This window comes from Microtus ochrogaster, linkage group LG4 (genome assembly GCF_000317375.1).
Source record: "Microtus ochrogaster isolate Prairie Vole_2 linkage group LG4, MicOch1.0, whole genome shotgun sequence".
NCBI classification, from domain to species: domain Eukaryota; kingdom Metazoa; phylum Chordata; class Mammalia; order Rodentia; family Cricetidae; genus Microtus; species Microtus ochrogaster.
Genome location: NC_022030.1, coordinates 6,993,960 through 7,021,163, shown reverse-complemented (window position 1 = coordinate 7,021,163; position 27,204 = coordinate 6,993,960). Strand labels below are relative to the sequence as shown.

Genomic DNA, 27,204 nt, shown 5'->3' with positions numbered 1-27,204 from the left:
AGTGATTTGTTTTAAATGTAATTACGATACAACTACATGTAGATGCAAAATATCTCTTCTCAAATACAATACTGAACTGAACGTATTACAACGTATTGGCTCCCTTTCAACATATATTTAGTTCTAAAACATAAAAAGAGATAGGAATGGAAGTAACTTCATGCTATTATTCAAATATTGTTGGAATTCTCTTACCATGTGAACGGTACGGTTTTCCCCCCAGATGAAGTTGCCTTGATTTGGTTTCTGTTGCTGTGATTTTATGTGAGCAAAAGCTGCCTTGAGGAGCAAAGGGTCCATCACTGAGGAAAGCTGACTTAGGAAGTCAAGGAGGAAACCGGAGGTGGGAACTGAAGGAAGCAGAAGCCACAGAGGAATGTTGCTTCCACAGAGGAATGTTGCTTCCTGGCTGGCTCCCCCCCCCCCTTGCTCAGCTTGCTTCTCACACAGCCTAGGACCACCTGCCTAGGGATGGTGCCTCCCAGAGTGGGCTGGGTCCTCTGCATCAATTAGCCATTACAGAGAAGCCTCATGGACATGCCCACTGGCCCATCTGGTCTAGGCAATTCTTTAGTTGAGGGGCCCTCTTCTTAGGTCACCAAGTTTGTGACCTGCTGACAGCTGATGCTGTGGCGGAAGTTTCCTCTACTTTAACATTACTCCTGGCTCATTTTAGTTCTTTCTTGATAATTTTTTACTGCTCACCACTGTAGATTTCTGTACATAAAGGTACGTTCATTTATCCTCCTGCTAATTAGATTGTAAAGATTTTAGCAATGTAAAACTTCTTCTTTGGTGTATTCTATGGGTATATTTTAGTAGTATTGCTGTAGCAACTTTTTCTTAAATGTTAGTTTTTGGCCTAATAGAACTGACTGACTGCATATGTTGAGACAATATGTTTTCCTAGAATATATTACTATCATTAGAAGATACAAACTTTATCGTAGTTCTCTCTGATTTTGTGTGTTTTATGTTTTTCTGTCCAACTTGCCTCTGTTTTACTTTGTGAAATAAAAGAAACAAAGGAGGTGGCCCTGACTATAGAATGCTTGCCACATAAGCATGAGGACCTAAGTTCAGATCCCCAGTTCCCTCCTGAAAACCAGACACAGTGGCAATCAGGAGGTAAACACAGGCGATTTCCTGGAGCTTTCTGTTCAGCCATACTAGCTGGGTTAGTGAGCCTCAGGTTCAGCGAGATACCCTGTCTCATCATGTCTTAAGGGACACTTGTCATTGACCTCAGGACGCAACATGTGCACGCACAGGTATACACCAAAAAAATGAGATGAAAAGCAACTAAAATAATTTTTAAAATACAGACTGAGGGCAGACAATGCTAGGGAAGAAGGCTCAGGCTTTGGAATCCAGCAGAACAAGGTCAAGTAGGAACTTGACCACTTCTACACTGCATGACTTGCTATTTCTGTGCTCCAGTTTCCTTATTGTTGGGAACGCCCCCTGGGCTCAAACAGTTGTCAGTGCTCTAAATAGTGGACCCCAAGTGTCACTCACTACCTAGTAAGAACTCCATAATCAGAGGCTGCGACTTTTGTACTTTCTCTTAGTAGTTTGGTGTTCACCACAGGTTTCTCTGGTAGACCACATCACAGGAGCTGTTATATTAGTACTAATAGCATTCTCTGTAGCAAGACCAGCTCCTACAGCTCCTAGCTCAGGCTCCTAGGTTTGGTGCATGTCTTTGTTGGATTTGCATTCCAAACTGCAGGAATCATTTGTGGTTATGATGCTAGCATTTTATCCTGGCCATTCCTCCAGTGGCTGGCTGTCCTTTAGGTTGAGTCTCAGAGGGAGAGCAGAGTGGATGACAGAAATCTGACGTAGACGTGAGTTTGGACTGTCAAGAAGTTTGCTGCCACAGTTTGCTTACTTTAAAATGACTCGGCTTCAGCTAAAATCATTTCGTTAGTTTAGCATCTGTGTGTACTTTTACCAAGTGTGAATCTTGAAATAAACGCAAACACAGTGGATCTCAAAAAGAATGAAGGTTTGGAAGGGAATTGTAGGGAGGGGGTTCACAAGGATGGGAAGGAGGCTGGAGGTAGTTTTTCAGGATGGAAGAAAACTAGAGGGAAAAAAAACTAAAGGGGACTGGATTATAGTTGTTAAATCACTTTATAAGTATATGAAATTATCAAATTTATTAAAATTTAAAAAAATTCATATATAGTATATACATATTATACATATATAATATGTATATAGAGAAAATTTACATCGGGGAAAAAAAGAATACAAAAATAAAAATGCTCACAATAGTTTTATACATGTTTATATGACTGATATTTCTAATCAATAAACTTTTTAGTAACAAGAATCATATACATATTCTTTAGAAGAAACTAAACCTTCCCTAGCTATACATTAACTTCCTGTTAAAGGTGTTATACAGGGAAAATAAATTCTTTATTAATAATGTCCTCAGTATATGCATTAGATGATAAATTCCAACTATATTAAACTGTGGCACAGGGAAGGTATGGGCAAACCACTAATGCTCTCCTAGGATGGAGTTCATGGCCATGTGGTGTATGCAAACGGGGACCGAGAGCAGTAGCAGACACCAACAGATCTGTATGTCGTATGACCTGCTGTGTTCATCACTCGTTACCTCTGGTCCTTCATTGTATGTTGAGTGTAGTTACCGGCATTGATTCAGGGCCTGGGGACTCCCTGGCAGCTGGAATGGCAAAGTCTCTGCTAGCCTGAGGTTCACATTCTAGCCGGGGGATAGAGTAGACCCTCTCGTCATTAGTTCATATTCTGAAGCATACAGGATGAGGGCTTCCTTTTCTTTTGTACCATGTTAAAATTTGGATTTCAAGAAATATTTTCATTGTACCCACATCTGTCATGTCCAGTGACATGGTGTTGTCCACTGAGGAGTATGTTTTGAGTCTTTTTAATATGAGTACACACACACACACACACACACATACACACACACACACACTCACACACTCTAATACATTATACCTGTAATTCTGTCCTTTTTGTTCCTTTACAATAGCAGGATTTTTTCTTCTCATGCTCTTCCTTTTTTTCCTGTTTGCCTTCTTCCCTCTTCTCTTCCTCTTTTCTTCCCCACCCCTGCTCCTCTCTGCCACCCTTTTATTTTCTGTTGAACTCTTTGCTTAGGTCTTTTCCCCATTTTATTAAAATCTGCAAAGAATCGACTTTCAGTATCGCTGGGTTTTAAGTTGCACATCTACTTTGTATTTCATTGATTTTTAAAAATCATTTCTTCTACTTCAGTGATAATAGATAGCCCTTTTTGCTAGATGGAAGCTGGGAGCATTGATTTTTTTTCCAGTCTTTTTCCTTTCCCAGCACATTCTGTGAAAGGTATAAGTTGTTCTACTCCCCCAGAAAAGTCAGTATATTGGGCTTATTATATAGTTCCATTCAAATGCAGATGTCAGGGTGATTTCTACTGTGATCTTCAGAAGTGGAATGTCCAGTATCCAGATAGATCTTTCTTATTGATTTCTACTGGTGCAGTTAGGACAGAGAACACACAGCATTATTTCTGTTCTTTGAAACCTGTTTAGAGGTCCTTTCTGCCCTAGAAGGAAGCCTGCAGGAATGGGGAGCAGCATCTCAGATAACACAGATTAAAATGGCATGCTGTGCTGTTCAGATCTCCCATACATCTGTTGATATTCTATGTGTTTGATCATCATGGAGTGTTTTATAATCTCCAGCTACTATTGTAGACTCATCAAATTTCTAAGTTCTATTATTTTTTGTTCTGTATGCTTTGAAGTAATGGTAATAGATGCATGTAGGACTATTACATTTTTGTACTATAGTCTTATCACTATGAAGTACTCTGCCTTGCTTTCTGTCTTTGTCTCTTATAATGATTCTTGTATGAAGTTGGCTTATTTCAGATATTAATATAAAATCATATCTGTATACATCATTGTAACTTCCTGTGTCCTTATACTTAAAGCAACTCTTTAATATATATATGTGTGTGTGTGTGTATTTGTATATTATATATATTTGTATCTTTTTTTTCTTTGCTCTCCTTGTTCAGTTCTGTTTGTGGAATCTTTGTATTTTAAGCCATTATTCCACATCCATTTAATGTGGAAACTGAAGAGTGGGCTTGTATTTTTTATCTTGCTGTTCATTGTTTCATGTTCTTTGTTCATTTTTTTCATGCCTGCATGATTTTTAATGAAATAATTGAGCATTACTTTGTCTTGTCTAATAGCTCATTAGTTCCTTAGTAATATTTCTAATTACATTCCTTTAATCCCTAATGGTTACTATTACATCCATCCAAGCTCTCTAAAGTACAAGAACTGATAGAATGGATTTATATGTGCATATATATGTATATCTATATTATGTATTCATTATATGAATATATATGTGTGTATACACACACACACATATACACTTTATGAGAGTGGCGTGCAAGCTGTGGTCTGGGTATTCTAACAGTGTCTCACAATGGAAACATGAAGAATTCAGTAGTTGTTCATTCCACGAAACTGAATGTCTTACCAACCCAATCTGCTATTGGAGTTCTAAAGGATTCCTGGAGTTGTTGATCTTGTCTGTCTATGGGACAGCCAAGGCTACAGAGAAAAACAACCCCCCCAAAAAAAAGGAAAAAGGAAAAAGAAAAAAGAAGAAGGAAGTTTCTCACAGGCAAGCCTAGAACTTGTGTTTTATTTAATTCTAGATGTAGTAAAGTTGACAACCAAGGCTAGCCATCACAAGAAAGGACTCTTGAACTATACATGCTATCTTAAATTATATTTCACTGTTTTCCTAGTAAGGAACCTTGATTTAAATAGTTAATAGAGGCTATAGTTAATTGAGTTTTATATAGCCATGCATTCGCCCATTTTGATATTTGTTCTTTCCGCAACTCAGATAGACCTAGAATCACTCTTATTGGTCTGAAAACACTCTGGTGGTTTTTGTGGTATGGATCAACTGGCAATGAGTTCCAGTTTTGGCTCTTCTCCAAGATCCTACTTGATTGCCCTAACTATGAAGTTACATTTCTGCTAGCTTCTATTGTTTGCATGAGAAACATTTCTTGTAGCTTCTACTATTTGGATTGCAAAATCCCGATTTCAGTTTTACTGACTCTTTGGGGGTTTTGTGCCTTTAGTCTTCTCTGGCCAACTTTCTATTCTTTCTTCATTCCCTTCCCCCTCCCTCCCCTTTTTTCCCTTCTGTTTCGGGACTCCAGTCATATATGATGAAGGCTCATCCACTGAGCTGTATCTGTAGCTCCCCTCCGGTCAGTTTTAAGATTTCTCTCATGAACCAGATGGGGTGATGCCTACCGGTAGAGACACCGAGGCAGGAAAGTCCCTTGTGCCCACAGTTTGGCAGCAGCTGGGCAGCAGAGCAAGGCCTTTGACTGAACAGTATTTTTTCCTCGGTGGGTTTTTGGTCTCAGGATTTGGACTGTTTTATTTTATCTTTCTTGAATTTTTCTAAACTTCCTGAGTCTGTGGGCTGATGTTTTCAGCAGCTTTTGAATATTTGTATCCCCATCTCGAGCTATTCCCTGTGTTACATGTGCACTCTCTTCTGGGCATATAAGGATACATATGCTGGGCTTTTTAACTAGGTCCCATATGTCTCCTGTGCCTTCTTCTTTTCCCTTTCCCTTTTTCCGTTCTTATTTCTTTTTCCACTTCATTTTAAATACTTCATTTACTGTTTTGTGTTTGTTATTTATTTATTTCACCAAAGCTCTCTTCTGTTGTATTCAGTGTGTTTTTAAGCACATTTTTATTACCACACGTGGAGTATGTGTGGTCCAGATTGTTTGATATTTGTAGACTCCAACTCCGTGTTGCTCTTTTGCTTAGCTTTGTTCATATTTTCCTGTTCGCTTCGCCTTCTGTGTCATCGTTTTACAGTCCACATCTTAAAGACCACACTCGCTAGCAAGGCCATCAGCCTTCCTGGCCCGTGTGGACTCTTTGTGAGTGGTGTGGTTCACCTGCTCTGACTTCCCATGATTCACAACGCTTCATCTTGCACCAGGCACCCTGCACTCCAGAATTAAATTAGGACCGCAGGTCACACTGTGTTCTCAGACAGAGCGTGGAGGACAAGAAGCTGCTGGTGTCAGCCATTGCAACTGAGTTGAATTGTGTCTGAGTTCAGCTTGGGTTACCTAACCTGTCCGTTTTGTCCTTATCTTGGCTGTGACATTTTGACTTTTGACAGAGAGCCTGGAAAGTCTGTCTACACGGGATATTTCTTGTCCGCATTTTGGGGTTTGAGATTTAGCTTTATTCTTCTGTTCCAAACCTTAGTAAATTTCTTGTTTGTTCAGTGTGTGTATGTGTGTGGTGTGTGTGCATGTTCGTGTGTTTGTATGTGTACCTTCAGATGCATATGTCCGTGTGTGAAGGCTAGGGGTCACACTAGGGTGTTTTCCTCAATTCTTTTCCAGCTTGTTTTTTAGGCAGAGTCTCTCAATGCACACAGAGCCCTTTGATCTCCTAACCTGCCTGGCTAACAAGGCCCACACATCTCCCTGTTTCTACTCCCTAGTACTGGGGTTATACTGCTGCCCCACCCAGATTTTTCTGTGGGTGCCGGGAGTCCAAACTCAGGTTCTCATGCTTGCTGAGACATCTCCCCAACTCTAGTAATATCTTTATGGAGTGATACCTTTCATGTATGTATGCCAGGCTCCTTTGTCTAATGAGACTTTAACTCAGTGGCACCTGAGCATTTGCATCAGTTTTCACTCTGTCATCCCAGCATGCCCAGTCCCAGAGTCCTGCAAAACCCAACCCATCCTTCAATGCATATCCTAGGGAAGACTTGAGCCATATCGTCTGAGGCTCCTTCACAATCCAACTATGCAATTGCCAGGCAGCCCACTAGTTTTATTTCTCCCGAATAGACCTTCAAATCGACAGAGTGTCTCTGCTTATAGCAGGACGAGCCCAGATCTCCCTTTTTAGACCATTTCCTTCTCCAGAATTCTGTTTTATTTTCCTTTAGAGATGTTTAACTTTCACCTTTTTTAATGACATCATTTTTTAATTGGAAAAAAGAAAGGTTTTTTTTTTTTCCGTACAATATATTCTGATCACAGTTTCCCTTCCCCCAACTCCTCCAGATCCCCCTGGCCTCTCTACCCACCCAATTCCACTGTCTTTCTATTTTTATCTCCTTTTAGAAAACAAGAAAATAAAAACAACAACAACAATAATAATAATAATAAATAGAAGAAAAACACACACACTTCCCCAAAAAAACAAAATTAGAAACCATAACATACAGGCAAAAAGCTAGTAAGACAAACACTGTCCAAACAAAGTATCTTAGGTCTGTTTTTGCTGTGATGAAACACCATGACCAAAAGTAACTTGGGGAGGAAAGGGTATCTCCCTCCAAGTTCCATATAACAATTCATCATCAAAAGCAGTAAGGGCAGGAACCTGGAGAGGGGTGCTGCTTACTGGTTTGCTCCTCATGGCTTGGTCGGCCTGCTTTCTTATAGAACCCAGAACCACCAGCCTAGCGATGGCACCACCCACAATGGGCTGAGCCTTTCCATATTCATCAATAATTAAGAAAATGTCTTACAATGGGATCTTATGAAGGCATCCTCTCTGATGACTCTAGCTTGTGTCCAGTTGACTTAAAACTAGCCAGTACACAAAGTACCATGAGACAGAAAGTCTACGATAATGCCATTGAGTTTGTTTTATAATGGTCATCTATGCTGGACATGGGACCTACCCTTAAGTATGGTTAATGTACTCAGTGAAACTGATTTTTTCTTTTCAGTTGAAGAGAGCTTAGTTAGTGGTGCAAGCCCGTGTCCACTTCTTCTAAGCCCTGTGATGGCGCCCCATCTGGTCTGAACCTGTGCAGGCTTGCTGCCAAGTCACGGTGAATTCATATGTGCATCCATGCTGTTGTGTTTGGAAGGCACTGTTTCCCTGGAGTCTTCCTTCCTCCTCTTCTCCATAGCTCCCCGAACCCTCAATGGAGGGGCTTGATGAAGACATCCCATTTAGGACTGGGTGTTCTAGAATATCTAAGCCTCTTCACATTGCTCAGTTGTGGCTCTCTATGCTGTCTCCCATCTACTGCAAGATCAGGCTTCTCTGATGATGGCTGAGCGAGGCACTGATCTCTAACAGAATTGCATTAGGTTTCATTTTATTGCTATTTTTCCTTAGTAGGGCAATAGTATTTGGTTTTCCTCTAGACCTATAACCTGTCTAGTCTCAGAGCGGTATCAGGTATGGGTTCTATCTCATGAAGAATTCTTAAATCCAGTCAGAAAGTGGTTGGTTACTCCCACAACGTTGGTGCTACTATTGCTCCAGCGTTTCATGCATCAGGCCGCTGTTGTCGATGGCAGAGTCTGTAGCTGGGGTGGTGATTACCCTCCTCTTCCAGCAGCATGCAGAGTACCTTCCAGTACCACGAACACTCGTCAGCAGGGGTGAAAGCTCTATACAGGCACCAGCCTGACTTCTCTGTGATCAATGAGATATGTAATGGGTCTTTGGCAATAGGGCCTTACTGTTAGTGTGTGGAGAGTGACCAGTAACCTTGACAGTAGCCTGAGATGATTATGGGTTACCATGGGGCTTCTTTGGCCAACAGCTCAATTAGATGCAACCCATTCTTGGCAATAGAGGTTTTACTTGGCAAAAGATGTCTCCCCTTAATTTAAATGGTTCGTCCATTTCAATTTCTTTTATGTATATATATATTTTAAGAAACTTCTCCAGTAGTGGGTTTCCATACGGTGCCCCAAATGCCCCTTATTGTTAGTGGCTCCTCCCCATATTCCTACCCTTACTTATCTCTTCCACCCGCTCCCTATTTAAGGTTCTCACTCCAGTATCCCCAGTTGTCTCCCTATAACTGTATATTCTATTTCCCCTTCCTTGGGAGATTGTATTCTCTCCACTAATCCCTTATCTAAGCTCTGTGATAATATAGATAACATGCTTAAATGCTAACATTCGCATATAAGAGCCAACATACACCATTTGTCTTTGGGATCTTTTTTTTTTCTAGAATTTTAGTTTGGTGATTTTTATGGTTGCTTTCAGCAGTCTCTGAAATATATAAAAGTGTGGTAGATAGAAAGATAGTAGATAGATAGATAGGTAGATAGATACATAGATCCCTTTCCTTCCTTGTATTGGTTACTTTTCTTGTTGTTTTGAATGAATACCTAAAAAAAGAACTTCAGGGAAGAAGGGCTTGTTTGGTTTCATTGTTTCAGAGGATTCCATTCCATCATGTATTGTAATAGGAGCGGCGGGCTATGTTCCTGGCACCCAGCCACCCACACGGCTAGCTTTATACCCGAAATAATTACACAGAAACTGTATTCTTTTGAACACTGCCTGGCCCATTAGTTCCAACCTCTTATTGGCTAGTTCTTACATATTGATCTAACCCATTTCTAATATTCTGTTTAGCACCATGAGCTGGCTTACCAGGAAAGATCTTAACCTGCGTCTGTCTGGAGTGGGAGAATCATGGTGACTCTCTGACTCGGCTTCTTTCTTCCAGCATTCTGTTCTGTCTACTCCGCTTACCTAATTTTCTGTCCTATCAAAGGGCCAGGGCAGTCTCTTTATTTAACCAATGAAATTAACACAAAACAGAAGACTCTTCCCCATCAATCATGGGTAGGATATTTCATGCTCTTTGTTGCTTTGTTGAGCAATATTGTGTGGTTTGATATTACTTGAAGAAAACAAAATTTGATTTCTCTCTTGTCCTACAGTTTTTTTTTTAATTAAGTGTCCACTTGTCTGTGAACAAGGGTCTTTAAGACATAAATGAGAACTTGTATGTTGTGACTTCCCTTGATGTGACCCTCGTTTTCCATTTAGAATGTAAATATCTGTATTTCTAAAAGGATACAAATATTTTGAATAGTTGGAATTTCCTTCTATAGTCTGCAAATATTTCTCAAACAGAGTCAAATGATGAAGATTAATAATTATTTGGGGTTTTTTGTTTGAATTTAGACATTTGTTCTCCTTAAAAGTAAGCCCCTTGAGGAAGACACAGAATCTTCAACATTCCAAAAGCTGCGTTTTTGTTTAATGTTTAACTTATTTTAAATTATGAGAAATATCAAGTACAAATGAAAGCCAAGAGTATAAATATACTACTCTGCCTACCACCACAGCTTTGGTATTCCTGTCTTTAGGCTATGATTTAAATAGAATAACTTTTATAATGTACTTTTCCTTATGTAATCTTTTTAAAAGATGTATCTTCAAATGGTCATTTATTGGGAATCCTGTCTATGTTTTCTTCATTCTGATTTTCTTTTTGATTCCATTTCTTATTTGTTCATCTCTAGCAGATTCTATTGGGGACAAGAATGCCTACTGTTACTTTTCTCCTTCATGTCCAAATGAAATGATATCACTGCCTGCTCAATATTGCGTGTGTGGGATCCCTTCAGTGGCCCTGAGGATGTGTCACCTTGAAAATTGCAGCAGATAACCAAACACTGGTCCTTTTGAGTGTGGGTGTGCTTTCCAGGCTTGAAATTCAGGCCCATGAACATTCAGAGAATGGTTTTGTGCCCTTCCAGCAGAAATTACCGTACAGCAGCACAGCCTTGGACTTCATCAATGTCTTCCTGTCGCTGGCATTTTGTTGTTTCTGTTACTTACCTGGGACTCAGCCCTTCAGGGTGTTGCCCAGGTGATTCTCCTCGGTGCCTTGTGTATCTTAAGGCATTAAAAAATATGTTCAGAAGTTTCATTTTAAGAATTTATGTCACACGTATTTATACATTTCTGGTAGATGGTTGAAGACAAGAACGTTTTAACAGATGGGGTCACTAGGTCGAGGATCACTTAAGTATCGGAATCAGAGGGCGTGGGAAGTCAAGGATGTGCAGTCACTTACACATCAAATCCTAATAGCACACTAGATTCTGGGGCGGAAGCCAATGGAATATTTTTTTGCTTGGGCACTGGAGTTATGCAAACAGAAGTTACTGCACACCCAGCGTTTCGTGATTGAGAAAGTAAACTTGTACATTTCGTCTTTTTTTTTCCCCCACCCTAGGTTCAAAAAGGCATTTGAGTCTGAGCCAACACTACAGTCAGGAATTAATTATGCAGTCCTCTTGCTGGCGGCGGGGCACCAGTTTGAATCCTCCTTTGAGCTTCGGAAAGTTGGTAATTGCAGCTTGATATTTTTAGAGGGAATCAAGAAACTGGACCTAAAGTCATGTAAAGGAGAAGACCCTTGTGCTTTTTATTATATCTAATCTAAATTTCGGGGTAGGGGTGCTAATGGATCCCCTGGATCAGAATTTATACTAGTGTATGGAATTTGTATTGGGATATAATTCCTAGTCTTACTGTATCTTTTTCCTGGTTCCTGTGGTTACAACTCAAACTCATACTGATGATACAGGTTCTTCCCTCACTCCCCAGGTCCCTGGGCCTGTTAGTTTTGTGGGATATCAGGCGTGTTTAAGATCATGTGTCCAGGTGCTTCCAAAAGAAAAAAAAAAAGGAGAGAGACTGTTGGGGATGGGGATGCACAACTGTCAGCCCAGCATGTGGGAGGCACAGGGTTAGAGGACCATGACTTACGAGCATCACCAGCTACATGATGACCTCAAGGATAGCCTGGGCTACATGAGTCTCATGACAACAGCAAAACTAAAATGGAAGGAAAGGAAGGAGGGAGGGATGGAGGGAAATAAAGTGGGAGGGAGGGATGGAGAGAGGGAGAGGAGGGAGGGAGGGAGAGAGACAAAGAGCAAGAAAGGCAGGAAAGCAGGCTGGCTAGCTGGCTGACTTCTAGTTTGCTTGTTTTCGTTTTTTTGCTCTAAACACAGATGCCCCTGTGATTTCCTGGTGGTGGGAGGGAAGCCTGCAAAGTCCCTAAAATAACAATAAAGTAGTTGCCACTCTTGATGATAACTGGTCCTCTCAGAGACGATTTCTGAATTGTCGCCCTTGATAGAATGTGCCCTTCGCTCCGGCAGCTGTAGCATCGTTTCATCTACTGGTCTTCTTTTGGAATTTAAATAAATTAGGATTCACATTTTTGTGAACCAGTTTTGAGTGGTGGTTTCTATTTAGTTCTGGGGTATTATTATTATTGTTGTTGTTGTTGTTGTAAGTTTCTAGACCCTGGAATGTCTTCTGTGGTAACCAGATGTTGTTCTGGTGAATAGTTAAGGCCCTCCTTAGAGACCTTCCCAACTCTCGGAGGAATTATTACCAAAGCCACAGAAGTCTTGTGCCTTACTTTTCACTAGAGGAAAAAAAAAACACTTATGTTAGTTGAATTATTCACTATAAAAGAAAACTTTCTTAATATTTTAAACTTGAAAATAGTTCAAGTATCTCTAAGGAAAAATAAAGTCCCTGGATTTTGAAAGCACCTCCTAAGAAGAACTTTCAAGATCTCCATCATGAACTGTTCTAAGATACATTTAAAGGTAAATATAGAGTCCCAGGCTCAAGGAATGATAAAATCTAACACTAATTTTATTTTAACTGGGTTGCACTTGCATTAAAGCACAGAGTTGGGTCACTCCACCTTTTGTCTAAAATCAAGTGAAATAAATTTTTGACTGATAACTAAAATCAGAGAAAATGAACATCAACTTTTGCCTTTTAGAAGTGACTCCAAAATATTGCATCTTAATTTAAAAACTTGTCAAAGCCCAAACTCGCTCTCCATCAGTGGTCTCAGCATCTTGTGGCTGTGCTCTTTAGATGGGGCCCTTCAGTTTTCATGGGATTTGACCCTGATTTGTATCTGTAAGTCGAACAGTGACAGTGGTTTGGAAATGCACTTATTCTTGCTCTCATTTTTACGTGGTGTATAGATGAGAACAGCCAGCTCACTGAGGTTGGGAGAGCTGGAATGTAACTTCACAGAGTAAACACTGTGTTTTCTGCCAAGAAGAGCTCATAACATAGGTTGAACAAGCACTTAAACTTGAAGATGGCTTTAAGCTTTTGAACATTGGGCTGGGAAGATAACTCATTGGGTGAAGTATATGCTGTGCAGTCAGAAAAGCTTGATTTTGACTGCCCTCCTCTCCCAGCCCACATGAGAAAACTTGCTATAATGGGCCACCTGCAGCCCTCTTTGTTGGAGACAGACAGGCGTGAGCCCGGGGCTCTCTGTCCAGACAGCCTCCCCTTCTTGGTAAGCTCTAGGCCAGCAAGAGACCCCATCTCAAAAATAAACAAATACGAAGACAAATGGCACTTGAGGAACACCAGAGGTTGACCACTGGCATCCATATGCCTCTGTATACACAAATACCCCCAGATACGTTATCCTCACGTACAGGGACATGCACAACAAAAAATTAAAATATCGAAATCTGGATATTTCATCAAGTACAAAGGCTTACAATTTGACTTGATGTGAATTTTACCTTCTATAACAGCTAAGTTTCAAGGTTATACAATACTATCATGTAAAACATAAATTGCATACCCTCATTAAATGATACTTAACTTTATATGTTATATTTCAGTCAGTCAGAAATTATGCCAATCTAAAATGGGCTGACCTAAAATTAATGTTAATAGTAAGATTAGACTATGTGTATTCTTAAGAGAAATGGTTTAGGCAAATAAAGTAATAAACTATAGTAATAATATATCATTTATTACAAGGAAAATAAAGCTAATGGCATGTTTGCCTTTTTTTTTTTTTTTTTTTTTGGAGACAAGGGTTTCTCTTAGTAACAGCTCTAGCTGCCTTGGAACTAGCTCTTGTAGACCAGGCCGGTCTTGAACTCACAGAGATCTGTCTGCCCATGCCTCCTGAGTGCTGGGATTAAAGGCATGTACCACCACCACCCAGATATAAGAATGAATTAAGAAGTAATTCTTAACTATCATGTCTGAAGCCAAGGATTCTTTTAGTCCATTTTCTATTGCTATAACAAAATAGCAGAAGATGCATAGTTCACCTAGACCACAAGTTTGCAGGTTGAAAGTCCAAGATCAAGGCACTCCATTGATCTGGTCTGATCTGTATCCCATTATGGTGGATGTCAAGAGGCAACAGCTACATGATGGTGCAGGGATGTAGGTTCAATAGTGACTAGACTGGCTCTAACTTACGTCACAGCTCACTCTCTAGAATGACCTTCATCCCTTCTGAAGACAGTGAGGACAGTGAGTCCAGTGAGCTAACCACTTCCCTTAAGGCTCTATGTTTTAAAGGTTCTAATATTTCCCTATACCACTATACTAAGCCCCGGGCTTCTAGTACATGAACCTTAGTGGTAGATGTTCAAGCCATGTCCGAACGATCACACACTCTTGATTGTAGTTATGGATTTGTTTAAGGTTATACTAATTGCTTCATAGGTCCTAACTTTTGGGTAATTGATGGTTCAGCTACTTAGAATTAGCATTTAACACATAAGGCCATATCTTAAACCTTCTATTTTAAGCTTCATAAGCTTTAAAAATTAATATTCTAATATTAAATAAAAATAATTTCTTACACAGTCTGTGGAACTTTTTAAATATGATACTTTTTTTTTTTTTTTGGTTTTTCGAGACAGGGTTTCCCAGTGGCTTTGGAGCCTGTCCTGGAACTAGCTCTGTAGACCAGGCTGGTCTCGAACTCACAGAGATCCGCCTGCCTCTGCCTCCAGAGTGCTGGGATTAAAGGCGTGCGCCACCACCGCCCGGCATAAATATGATACATTTTATAGAGAGTCAAAATTACTGTTTTGTGTCCATATCAGTAATGGTAGTGTAAGACAAAGAACCCTGTATTTGGAAATTGAGATGGATTAATATCTTAATCTCATTTTCTCTGAGCATTAAAAAATACAGAACAGGGCCACAAATATAGCTCATGTTTGTAGCGTGCTTGCCTGGCATGTAGGAAACCCTGGGTTCAATTCCCAGCAACATGTAACCAGTTCCTGGAGGCCATACCTGTAATTCCAGCACCCAGGAATGAAGGCAGGGGCATCAGAAGACCAAGGCCAGTCAAGAGAACTCTGTCCACTTCACCTAAAAGCAAAACCAAAACTGAACCAGAACAAACAAAACCTCAAAACAAAATAAAAGAAAAAATATGAAATAAATGTGTTACTGAATATAAAAATCTATGTGTCAATAAAGATTGAAAAAAATTAAAACAGAAGCAAAACTCATTACCAACCACGAAGGACTCCCTTGTCCCTTACGGACAGAGCTTGGAAAGGAAAGGTTAAATACTTTTCCTTTCTTTTAAGAAGGTTCTCTGGCTTACGTGTTCTGAAGCTCCTCTCCAGTTGAAGATTGTTCCTTACAGTTTTACCCCCAAGAAGGATGCATTCTTTTGGAGAATACCAGTTAATTAAGTAGAGAAAAAGGTAAAGCTGATGATGACAGTGATGTCACGGTAATTCACTGTGGCAGAGATTTCCAGTTAGAACTGAAACCATTAAGTAAATACCTTTATTTAAGAAGCAGACATCTTGCCATATTTACATGGTGTCTCAGCAATTCCCTGATGAAACTGCTCATCACAAAGGAAAAGGTGTGCACACACGTACTGCACAGACAGCCGTGTAAGCAAAACACCCATACACATGATAAGTAAGTAACTTAATAAATCTTCAAAAAGAAAAAAAGAGCAGATGTATCTGTAGAAAGGATAGATACATCCCTTGTAGAAGGGCCCTGCAAAGTCACCAAATTAAATCACTATTTGAAGTGATTAGCATTGTTACATTTCCCTTAATTTGATGAAGTGATATTGTCCCTTGTGGAATATTCTCACCAGAAATGTTTAACTGGAAGCTTAAGGTCCAATATCCACTCAGTAGGAATCGTGAGATCTAATGAAGTAAGTAGGCGATACTATGGAATGCCAGTGGGCAGGCCCAGAATGCACGGGTATTCTGTAAGACAGCATCTCTACTTGGAGGAAACAATAAACAAATCTGTGTCATAGGAAAAGAAGCATGACTAGGTTAGGTAGATTAAAAGATATTTGGAGTCATAAATACCAAATGAAATTAAATGACTATTTAATTTACTAAGCTTAGTTATGAAAAAAAAACCTATGGGGGACATTTGGGTAATAATTACAGGATTTATTTGAGTCAAGACAAATCTAATATATAACATTAGGGAATTAATTGCTGTTGTAATGGAGAAAGATTTATAGGAGAATTTTCTAGATTCCTTATAATCTGTAAGCATAAAGTAGTTTGAAAGGTTCAGCAAAAATAACCAAGAAGCTGAAAGAGTAACAAAATGTTGACAATTGTCCCAAAACTGATCATTCATTGTAGTACATATGTATGTATGTATGTATGTATGTATGTATGTATGTATATATGTATGTATGTATGTATGTATGTATACACACATGTAGATCTGTTTGGCTTCTCTGTGTTTCTTGAACATTGCATGCTAAGCTAGTGCTCTATTGCTAAGCTACACTCCCTACTCCCTTAATAGTGTATATTTTCTAGTTGTATATGTTTGAAATTCTTCATAATAGAAAGCCAAAATGAAAGAATTAATCTCTGCCTTTTCGGAAGCTTCCAGATCTCTCTGGACTCTGCTCTCCTCATTGCAAAGGGAAACATCCCCTCGCTTGCTGTGTTGTGTGCATTGAAAGAGTCAGCATTTTTAATGTGCTCGTTGCTAAGCCACTAATGAGTGCTTGGTCGGAGCGCTGTGTCCTCATTTCCCCATAAAACAGCCTTGAATTTAGTCTCAGCCGCCAGGTGGAAATATGATGATAAAAGCCATGCCATTGAAAACCCCCGGTGCTTACAGGTCAGCCAGTTCTAATGAGAGCTATGTTAAAATTCAAATTATATCAGCAGACAGTTCGATGGAAGAAGCTGTAGGAAGTTATATGAAATCACAAAGATACAACACCCATTGCTTATAACTTAAGCCAAAATGTTTTGCGCAGAAGAAATTTACACTCTTGGCAAAATTATAATTGATGTACTTGCATCCGCAATTATGCATAAAGACCTTTTAAAATGTTCCAGTGACGCACACCTGTGCTCCCAGCACCTAGGAAGTAAGATGTTGTAGCCTAGAACCTAGCATAATGCTCCTTCTGAAGCTCTGCTCCATGGAAATATCCTAAATACAGATGCGCTTCTATGTACTGAGGTCCATAATGTATAAGTGCTCAATGAGAAAGAAAGGTCTCCTAAGTATAAAAACATTAGAGGAACTGGAAGATGGCTCAGTCAGTAAAGTACTATGCCTTGAAATCATGAGGACCTGAGTTCAGTTCCCAGAAGCTACACTGAACAGCAAAAAGTAAAAACAAGCCAGGCTTGGTGGCACGTGTCTTTAATCCTAGCACTTGAGAAGCAGAGGCAGGCAGATCTCTGAGTTTGAGGCCAGCCTGATTTGCAGAGGGAGTTCTAGCACAGTCAGAAGTCACACAGAGAAACCCTGTATCAAAAAACAAACAACAAAACAAAAAAGTAAATAAGAAAATAAATAAAACAAACAGACTCAAAGCTGAAATGGCAGTTGCTCTTGTAATCCCACTACTGAGAAGGCGAAGATAATGGATCTCCCAGGCTCGTTGCCCAGGCAGCCTAATCAGAGGTCATAACACTTGCTCTCTGGCCTCCATACACACTTTCACATCATGTACATGTGCTTGTACCTGCATGTACCTGAACAAACACAGGTTAGAGCCATGTTTTTAACACCAATCTTTATTTATTATGTATGCAGTATTCTCTACACATGTCCACAAGAAGAGGGCACCAGATCTCATTATAGATGGTTGTGAGCCAGCGTTTAGTTGCTGGGAATCAAACTCAGGACCCCTGGAAGAGCAGCCAGTGCTCCCAACCTCTGAGGCATCTCGTCAGCCCCAAATGTGTAGCCCAGGCTGGCCTTGAACTCATGATCCTCTTGCCTCTGCCTATTTCAGCAAATCCCACCAGCATGCACCACCACAACTGGCAAAACCAAGTTTTATGCATCATATCTGAAGAACATACAAACTCATTTGCAAAACAAACAAAGCATGAAAATATGGTTAGTCACAATGACTTAAAAAAACACAATTCAGTATTCTAGTGGACCTCACCTCCCATCTCCAATCAATCAACAATTAGAACTTCATGATGAAGAGGTTACTGAGTACGTACACAAAGCTGGGTATACAAGAATGTAATAAAACATGGTTATCTATCCATCTGTGCTTTGTTAAATAATTTATGATTGTCCATGTGCTAAAACAATATCTCTCATTAAAGATAATGCATTTTGAGATTGGTAAGATAGCTCGGTGGGTATGAGTACTTGCCACCAAATCTGATGACCTAAATTTGATCTTCAGATTTCCCATGGTTGAATCCAGCCAACTCCACCAAATTGTTCTCTGAGGTCTACATGCTCACTGTGGTGTGAGCGTGATGGATGCAATAGGCACACACACACACCATACCCTCCACACAAAGGGAAATAAATAGATTAAAACATTTTTGTCCAAATATTGAAAGGGTGGGGTCATGATCCTATGGCAAATTTATGCCATTCTTAAAGTCAATAACCATAGAATAACATTCTAGATTTTTTTGACAGCAGGACTCTCTATTAGATTGTGTCTGGATTTTACTATTTTCCTGGAAGTGTCACATAATAAAAAGTTGTTTATTTTCAACCAAGGTTGATAGATACATTTTTAGTGTCTCATTTTTTCCTGCCTACTTTTTAAACTTTTTTGGAGTGGGGATGCCCAGCTCGAAGATCTGTGGTGTGTTTACACAGGCAGGTTCCAACTTAGACTTTTTGGTGGCAAACTGTTCTCTTTTTACTTTATACTCACAAAATGTGAAGATCATCCAAATGCTCATTTTTCCTTCAAATATTTATGGTTTAAGTAAATTATGTAATAAAAAGTAACTTAAAGTTAAAGGTTATTTTGTTTTAGTTATAATTCTCAAAAGGGTAAAATATTACTCTCAGAAAATATAAAGTAGACAAAAGTAAATGATTTTATCTAAACCATTTAATGTGGAAATCTTAATATGACTATATGTCTGGTCTGGGAGGTGGTGGTGCACGCCTTTAATCTCAGCATTCGAGATGCAGAGGCAGGCTGATCTCTGTAAACTAGAGGCCAACTTAGTCTACAGAGTGAGTTTCAGGACGGTCAGGGCTACACAGAGAAATTCTGTCTGAAAAACAAAACAAAACAAAAAAACAGAAAACAAAAAACAGAAACAAAATCATACATCTGAGTTAAAGAATGTTTAAAAAGTAATGAACACTTTAATAAGAAATATTATAAGATTTCTACACTTGATTTTCTTTGAGGTTTGTTTATGTTCTAACAGGTCACAGATCTTGGGAATTATACTACAACAGGAATTATTTGTACAGTAACCAGACAAAAATTTACAAGTTAATAAGTAAACTTCTATTCATGAACCTTTAAGAGGCAGTAGATGTACTTTCCTTGAGTGGCCTCTGCCCCTGTAGCCTGTTACAATATGTCCTTCTTTGTAGCCCTATTTTTAAATAGCAAAAATAAAATTTGGAGATACTGGGAATTGAACTCAGAATCTTATACACACTACACATGTGCTCTACTGTGAATAGCACTGAGCTATTCCCTCACCCCACACCTTTTACCCTCTTCCTGTTGTATAACAGTCTCAATAAGTTGCCCAGGCTGCTCTTGAATTCTCTCTGTAGCCCAGGCAAACCTTCAACTTCTGATGCTGTAGCCACCTCCTCAGAAGCTAGGATTATAGGCGTGCACAACTAGATCTGGTTTCAAATCGTTTTTAAGGTAATGGATACTAAGAGCATTAAGCAATTCTGCAAGGATATATGTGTATTAATTAATTAAGCAAATCAATATGATGAACAAATAATACAGGACAGTTATAATAAAATGTAAGGAATGTAGACAAGCAAATTTGTCGAGCAAAGTTGGAAAACTCACATTATAATATCAAGCCGTGTTAGACAGTGACAGTAACAGGCTGGGGCTGTAACTGTAGGGTGCCTGCCTCTCATGCAACATGTAACCAGTGTAACAAAGAGAAAATGGATGGTACTAACGAGACAGCGCTACCTAGAGTCTTTGGCTTTATAGGTTCCTGACTGATAATATATATGTAATGTAGTGGCATTTCACTTGTATTTTAAGAAATAAAGCTTGCCTGGAGATTGGATTGGTCAGCCTTACAGCCAGGCAATGATAACACAAACCTTTAATCCCAGGAGCCACACTAGTTGCCATAGAAACCAGGCAGTGCATACCATTAATTCCAGTAGTGCATGCATTTAATACCAGAACTAGAGAGAATTATAAAGAAAGGAAACAGCTCTCAGGCACAGTGTCATTCTGAGATTCCTGGAGGCAGGATCGCCCTTTTGGACTGAGGTCGAGGTAAGAGCCAGTGACTGGGTGCTTCGCTTTTCGGATCTTCAGGTTGACTTTATTGATTAAAATATAATTGAAATGCCACTACATTAGATTGTGTATATGTATGTATATGCACACTATATATACAAACACACCTTGTGTTTCAGTTTCCTGATAGATGTTTCAGTACAAAAAACACAAGAAAATCCCCTTTCCCATTATTCCACGATCCATGCTATAACAACAATATACTCGATTTTCTCATCTTATATGTATGCGCATATGGACGCATTAAAATTCTAGACTGTGGCACACAAATGTTGGGTTTTTCAACTAAAGATAATTTTTGCTGGGGCTGGAGAGATGACCCTGCAGTTAGCACTTGTTTCTCTTGCAGAGGACCCAGGGTCAGTTCCCAGCACCCACACTATGGCTCACAACCATCATAGCTCCACTTCAAGAGTTCAGACACCTTCTTCTGACCTCTGAGGGTGCCATGATGCACACACATATATGCAGGCAAAACCACTCATACATATAAAAGTAAATAAAAAATAAATATAATTTTTAAAAGATATTTTTATTTTCTTCTGTGTACATTTTGTTTGGTAGGACATTATGCCCTTACAATGCATTTGATTCTCATCAGTAAGCACAAACATAAAAGCTATTTTGATCTTTCAGGACAATGAAAACTTAATTTCATGCCCTGCCTACCTGCGGTGTAACACCCTGCTTCCTCTTCATCTCCTAGGCGTGAAGCTGAGCAGCCTCCTGGGTAAAAAAGGGAACCTGGAAAAACTGCAGAGCTACTGGGAAGTCGGCTTCTTTCTGGGAGCCAGCGTCCTGGCCAATGACCACCTGCGCGTCATTCAGGCGTCCGAGAAGCTGTTTAAACTGAAGACACCGGCGTGGTATTTATCAACCCTCGCGTGCTTCTGCAGCTATGTTTATTACATAGCCTCCCACTCTCCTTCATCCTTCTAGATTGTATGATTTCTTCTTAGGCTAAGATCCGGAATCTACGGGGGAAAATAAAATTTTCATAAAGAAAATGCATTGAATTAAAAGTTTTGATGACGTCACTTAGCTTTTCCTACATATTGGACTTCCCAGCCAGGGTCACTCAAGTGAACTGTGTAGAAGTTGCACAGTCTGTGCCTTCCCATCTGACCCATACCCCAGATCTGAGACCACATCTTCGTCTCGGCTACTCTGGGCTCCGTTCCAAATGCATGCTCTTTGTTTCTTTCACGATCCAGTCTTGGTTTTGGAATTCTCGTTGTTCTTGGTTTTCACTCCGTTTCACTCCTAGTGTGAGAGACACATTGGAGTGTTTTCTGATGTGTGTGTGTTTTGTTAAAATTTTCAGACTGTTTTTCGGAGCTATCCAAGTCTCATCATTGTCTGTGTAGTATTAGAGAAATAACAAAGTTCTTTCTGTATTGTGGACTACTTTAAAAATAGTGCTAGTTCTGTTCTGGCACACATGGTGACTGACTTTCAGGGTAAAGACATGAAAAAGTGTAAAAGCCATGCAGAGAAAGTCCCTTCCTAGAGCGGGTCTGAGTCCAGGCTCTGAGCGCCCATGGCCCCAGAGCTGACTGCCTTGCTAACATGGTCCTCCTGGTTCCTTCCAGACTTCCTCATCTGCAGGTCTCTCTTAACCAGTCCTCCATAGCATCCCTGTCTGGCCTTTCCTCTTCATCGAAATCCTTAGATCAATCCAGTTTAATAGTAGTCACAGCTGAGAGATAAAGTCCATCTTCATTTGGCAAACACTGTTCACCCTCTGCCTTTGCAAACCCGCTCTCCTTCTGCTGTGGGTTCACACTGCACTCTGTCTAATGAACATACTGCACCATGGTGTTTGCACGTTTGAATTTAGCACTTACCTAAAGATGCCTTTCCAGCCTCCTTGTTCATCCACCCGGGGGAGTGCTCATCCATCATGTTTTGAGGAGGATGCTGACTTTAGATGTTCGTGTCCACCCCCCATCCCCATCCCCATCCCCATCCCGCTTTCCTGCTTCTGATGTTCTTCAGTATGTCTCTGTCCACACTGAGGTCTTTTCTTTAAATATATCCCCACTGACTTTATCCAATTTGTCTCCATGGCACTTGAGGACAGGGGCTGTACCGACAGCCTCATGTGTGTCTACAGCAGGCTTTGGGTAAATGCCATGAACTAAGCGAACCCATAAGTGATGCACTGAGTCGTACGTACCCTTTCTTTTTGATGACTCTTCTGATGGCAGAAGAGACTGAAGTGTGGATACAAAGAGCTCTGCTTTAGGTGCCCTGGCTTCTGTTACCCAGAAAGCAGACAGCATCCTGGGCAGTAGTAAAGCAGCCACACAGTGATGCCAATTACGTAATGTCAGCTTCCATGTCTGTGGTCTGCAAAGTGCTTACACAGCCACCGTCTTGCATGATTATCTTCTTCCTCGTTTCTCCTTTTTCTTTTGAGGCACCATCTGTCTTCTTACATTTGTGGATATTTGTATGATTCTTAAGTTCAATGGCTCAGAGTAAAATAACCTCTTACGCAGGATCTATTTCGGAGACCTTCCTTGAAAAGGCATATTTAAACACAAATGTGTCCACCTTGTCCTCAAATTGAATATAGGCATTTAAAACTCACGTGTTACAAATAGTCACATATATGTATTTTTAAAAAACGTGTTGCTGGGAAGGGAGCTCGGTTTTGAAGCATTTGCCTGACATGCACACGTCCTGGGTTTGAGCCCCAGCACAACAAATAAAAACGATTTAGGGAGATGTTTGGCCCTGGGCCCAATTTATTTAAACCTTCTAAACATGAGTTTTCTCATCTTTCAGAAACATGCTTTGCTGAATTTTTGTGAAAATTGAACATGTAACAGTACCTGCTATTTAGCACATAGTGAAACGTGTTTGGTAAATGTGGAGGCACAATTATAAGTACAATTGCACTCAGAGAATAGAAAGAACACCTATAAAGTGAAAATGGGGTTGAGGGGAGTAGGTGGCCCTAACTCTGTCCCATTTTGTGGCCTTTCACTCTCAGGTACCTCAAGTCTATTGTGGAGACAATTTTGATATATAAGCATTTTGTGAAACTGACCACGGAGCAGCCCATGGCCAAGCAGGAACTCGTGGACTTTTGGATGGATTTCCTGGTTGAGGCCACCAAAACAGATGTTACTGTCGTTAGATTTCCAGTGAGTACCTTTCTTTGCATCTGCGTTCAGTTCTGTGTTGCTTCCTGTCTTTAAGGAAAGTCTGCCTGTTTGATTTTAACTGTGCTGTGTGAGCGTCTACAGTGCACAGTATAACTTGGTGACCATGCTGATTTTACACAGATTGACTTGTTTTGCCTTGTTTTTTACTTTGTAATGCTTTACCATGGCTTTATATTTTGAGATATAGTAAGTATAGTTATGTTGCCCAAACTGGTGTTCCACTCCTGCCTCAGCCTTCTGCGTGCTGAGTGCTGGGATTACAGGCATGTGCCACCATACCTGTTTTAGTTGAGTTTTGAAAATAATGACTCTTCAAACAAGAGAAATGAGATACAACTTGATGTTTGAGGCAGGGTTTTGAGTTGCTCATTCTGATAAGTCCGGAGGCTGCTTAGAAAGCAATAAAAATACTGTGACATTGGCTAGGTCAAGGCAGCTCTTGAGCCCAGACAGAGCCCAGACGTTGTTGGATACTGCAGTTTTCTTGCCCTGTCTTCAGTGTTATCAGCATTGTTGTGACGAAATGATCAGCTCAGTTTGCAATTCTGTCTCAACCATTGTAAGCCAGGTAGGTCAGAGTTGCCCTGTGGCCACATAGACCCACGGAACAATCACTGTTTTTATTGCTGCAACTCTAGAAAATGACGACTTGCAGTTTGGCCTTCAATTCAGTTTGTCTGGTTTCAAACTCGTATGTGTGTGTGTGTGTGTGTGCATGCATCTGTGTATATGTGTGTGTGTGCGCGCGCGCATGGGTTCACAGGCATAGACACAACTACATATATATACATATGGTATGTGTGTATGTACATATTAGTGCATCGACAGCTTTATTTGTTGTGTATGTGTGTGCCTGTGTCTGTGTGTCTGTGTTGTGTGTGCAGCCATAGATCATCCTCAATCATTTCTCAAGAGCTGTCCACTTGTCTGGGATTAGGCTAGGTTGACTGGTCAGCAAGAACCAGAAATTCGCCTGTCTCCACCTCTTTTGTTGTTGCTCAAGACAGGGTTTCTCTATGTTGCTTTGGCTCTCCTAGAACTAGCTCTGTAGACCAGGTTGACCTTGAATTCATAGAGATCCACCTGCCTCTGCTTCCTGAATGCTGGGATTAAAGGTGTGTGCCACCATGCCTGACCTGTCTCCACCTCTTTCACAGTAGGATTATACGAGCATGTGCCAACATATATGACTTTTTACATGGGTGCCGGGGCTCAAACTCAAGTCTTCATGTTTGCATGGCAAGTACTTTACTGATTAAGCTAACATGCTTGGGCACGCGCGCACACACACACACACACACACACACACACATACACACACACACACACACCTTTTAAAAACTGCATGGCTCATCTTCACAGCTAATGCATTCCCACCCTACAACACTCAGGATACACCAGATTCAGAGTAATATGACAGTGGCATCCATCCATGTCTTAATAGCAACTGGCTTTGTGTGCAAATTATTTCCAATGTCAAAATCGTACATCCCTTGTTTGCACTCTGTTATCTCAATCTTCCATATGCAGGGGACGTGACAGTTCCCAATTCTTTTCATAAACCCAGATTTCTAGTTTCTGTTTGGGAGGATCATCCGCTTCACTTAATTCAATGCATTGCTGGAGTGAGCATGCTTTGCTCCAAGTTCCCCATGAAGCCTTGAGCTCAGCAAGAGGCCTTTCAAACGAAAGTGCTCTGCTCTGTTTCCTAGTGCAGATAATGTGCAGCCTAGGAAAGTCCATACCTTGGAGTGAGCTAACAGCGTGCCCCGGTGCTCTGAGGAGCGATAAATACGCTGCTGAAAGCAGAGCACATGCCCTTCGGCAGAGTTTAATGGACTGCCGACTTGATGAGCTGACTGTTGACGGGATTGGAGAAACCCGCAGGAAAGGAGAGTGTTCCCCGCTCACTGTTCCAAATGCCTTTGTTCAGTGTGAGCCAGCCAGTCTGTTGTAGTGTAAAGACGTGAGTAAAGAAATAGGATCGGGAAGTACGGAGGAGCTATGAGATTATAGACTCTAGGTCCAAAAGACTTTCTTTTCTTTTTCCCTTTTTAAATCTTTCCCCTATTTTAAATTTTCTCGCACGTTCCTTCCCTTCCCCCACTTCTCTTTTCTAGACTGAGGATCAGAGGCAAAGCTAAGCAAGTGCTTTACCACTAAGGGACACCCCTAGCCCTTATCTGAAACAAAAGATTAAAAAAATGGAGGTGGGCATGGGGGACAAGCCCTCACTATATAGCAGACTGGCTTTGAATTCCGTGTGTATCCTGAACTAGTTTCGAACTTGAAATTCTCCTGCCTCAGGTTCAAGACTATTGGCATTTTAGGCACATGCCACCACACCCATCTTAGAGAGTTTCTTAAGCCAGAAAAGACCCATAGTTCCTTAAAGAAAATATTATCTCATCCTAATTGATTTAATTTTTAAATGGAGTCCATAAAGAATTTGCTGTGCAGGTAAGGGAACCTGAATCCCACCTGGATAACCCACATTTAAAAAAAAAATCTAGATTCAGTGATATTCATCTATAATCCCAGTGCCAGGGTGACAGAGATCCACTGGCCAGCTCGCCTAGTCTACTCATTTCCAAGTCAGTGAGAAGCCCTTTCTCAAACACCAAGGTGAGGGCCGGAGAGATGTATGGCTCCTTGGTTAAGAGCACTTGGCTGCTCTTCCAGAGGACCTGGGTTTGATTTCTAGCACCCACATTATGGCTCACAAGGGTCTGTAGTTCTAGTTCCAGGGGATATGACGCCCTCTTCTGGCCACCAAGTGTAATGCACACATGTGGTGCCCAGACATACTTACAAGTAAACGACCCACACATAAACAAATATATATATACATGTGTATATATATATATATTAAAAACAGACAGTCCTTCTTAAGGAAACACTGCTGATCTTGTCCTCTGGCCATATTCACACATGCGCACAACACTTACCCAAATACACATCTGGACCCACACAGACAGCACTAATAGGTACATACACACACAACAAGATGGAGAGATGGAGGCTGCGGTGATGTAGAACATTATAGAGGACTTCCTCAGCATGTATTGAACTGTAAAAAAAGGAAATATTGGTCAAAAAACCACCATAAACATGCAAAATAGACAACTATGAAGCAAGAAAAACTATTGAATGCAAATGCCGAATATGAAAGTTAAAGAAGGTGATCCTATGGCAAGCTCGTTAACCTGATTAAGTAGACAGGAAAACACAAATTAGGGCTAGAAAAGGTTCTGGGTCTGCTGAACTCAAACAAGTAGAAATTTTACACTCGGCAAATATCCAGGGACAAGAACATTTTAGATTTTGCTTGTGGACAGTAAGAATTGCCAGGTGTTCTGGAGAACTGTCCAGGGAGGGGATGTTGAGAGAGACTGTGGAAAGGACCATGGGGACTTCAACTGTATTTGCAAGGTCTGTTTCTTCAGAAGCTGTCATGAATCAGGTGCAGTAGGGAATTGCTGGTGTGTTCCTTGGGCATCAGCATTGTGTTCCGTGGGCATTGCCATTATATTCATCGGCACTGCCATTGTATTCCATGGGTGTTGCCTTTGTATTCCAT

At 40.5% G+C, this 27,204-nt stretch overlaps 1 protein-coding gene across 1 annotated transcript in view; it reads left to right on the top strand.

Moving 5' to 3' along the window:
• Map3k5 (mitogen-activated protein kinase kinase kinase 5) overlaps positions 1-27,204 on the top strand; it is a 206,024-nt gene that overhangs the window by 96,207 nt on the left and 82,613 nt on the right. The window contains exons 8-10 of the mRNA XM_005360963.3: positions 11,098-11,210; positions 21,155-21,314; positions 23,450-23,603. Of these exons, the coding sequence (XP_005361020.1) occupies positions 11,098-11,210; positions 21,155-21,314; positions 23,450-23,603 (427 nt within the window). The remainder of the gene's footprint in view (positions 1-11,097; positions 11,211-21,154; positions 21,315-23,449; positions 23,604-27,204) is intronic.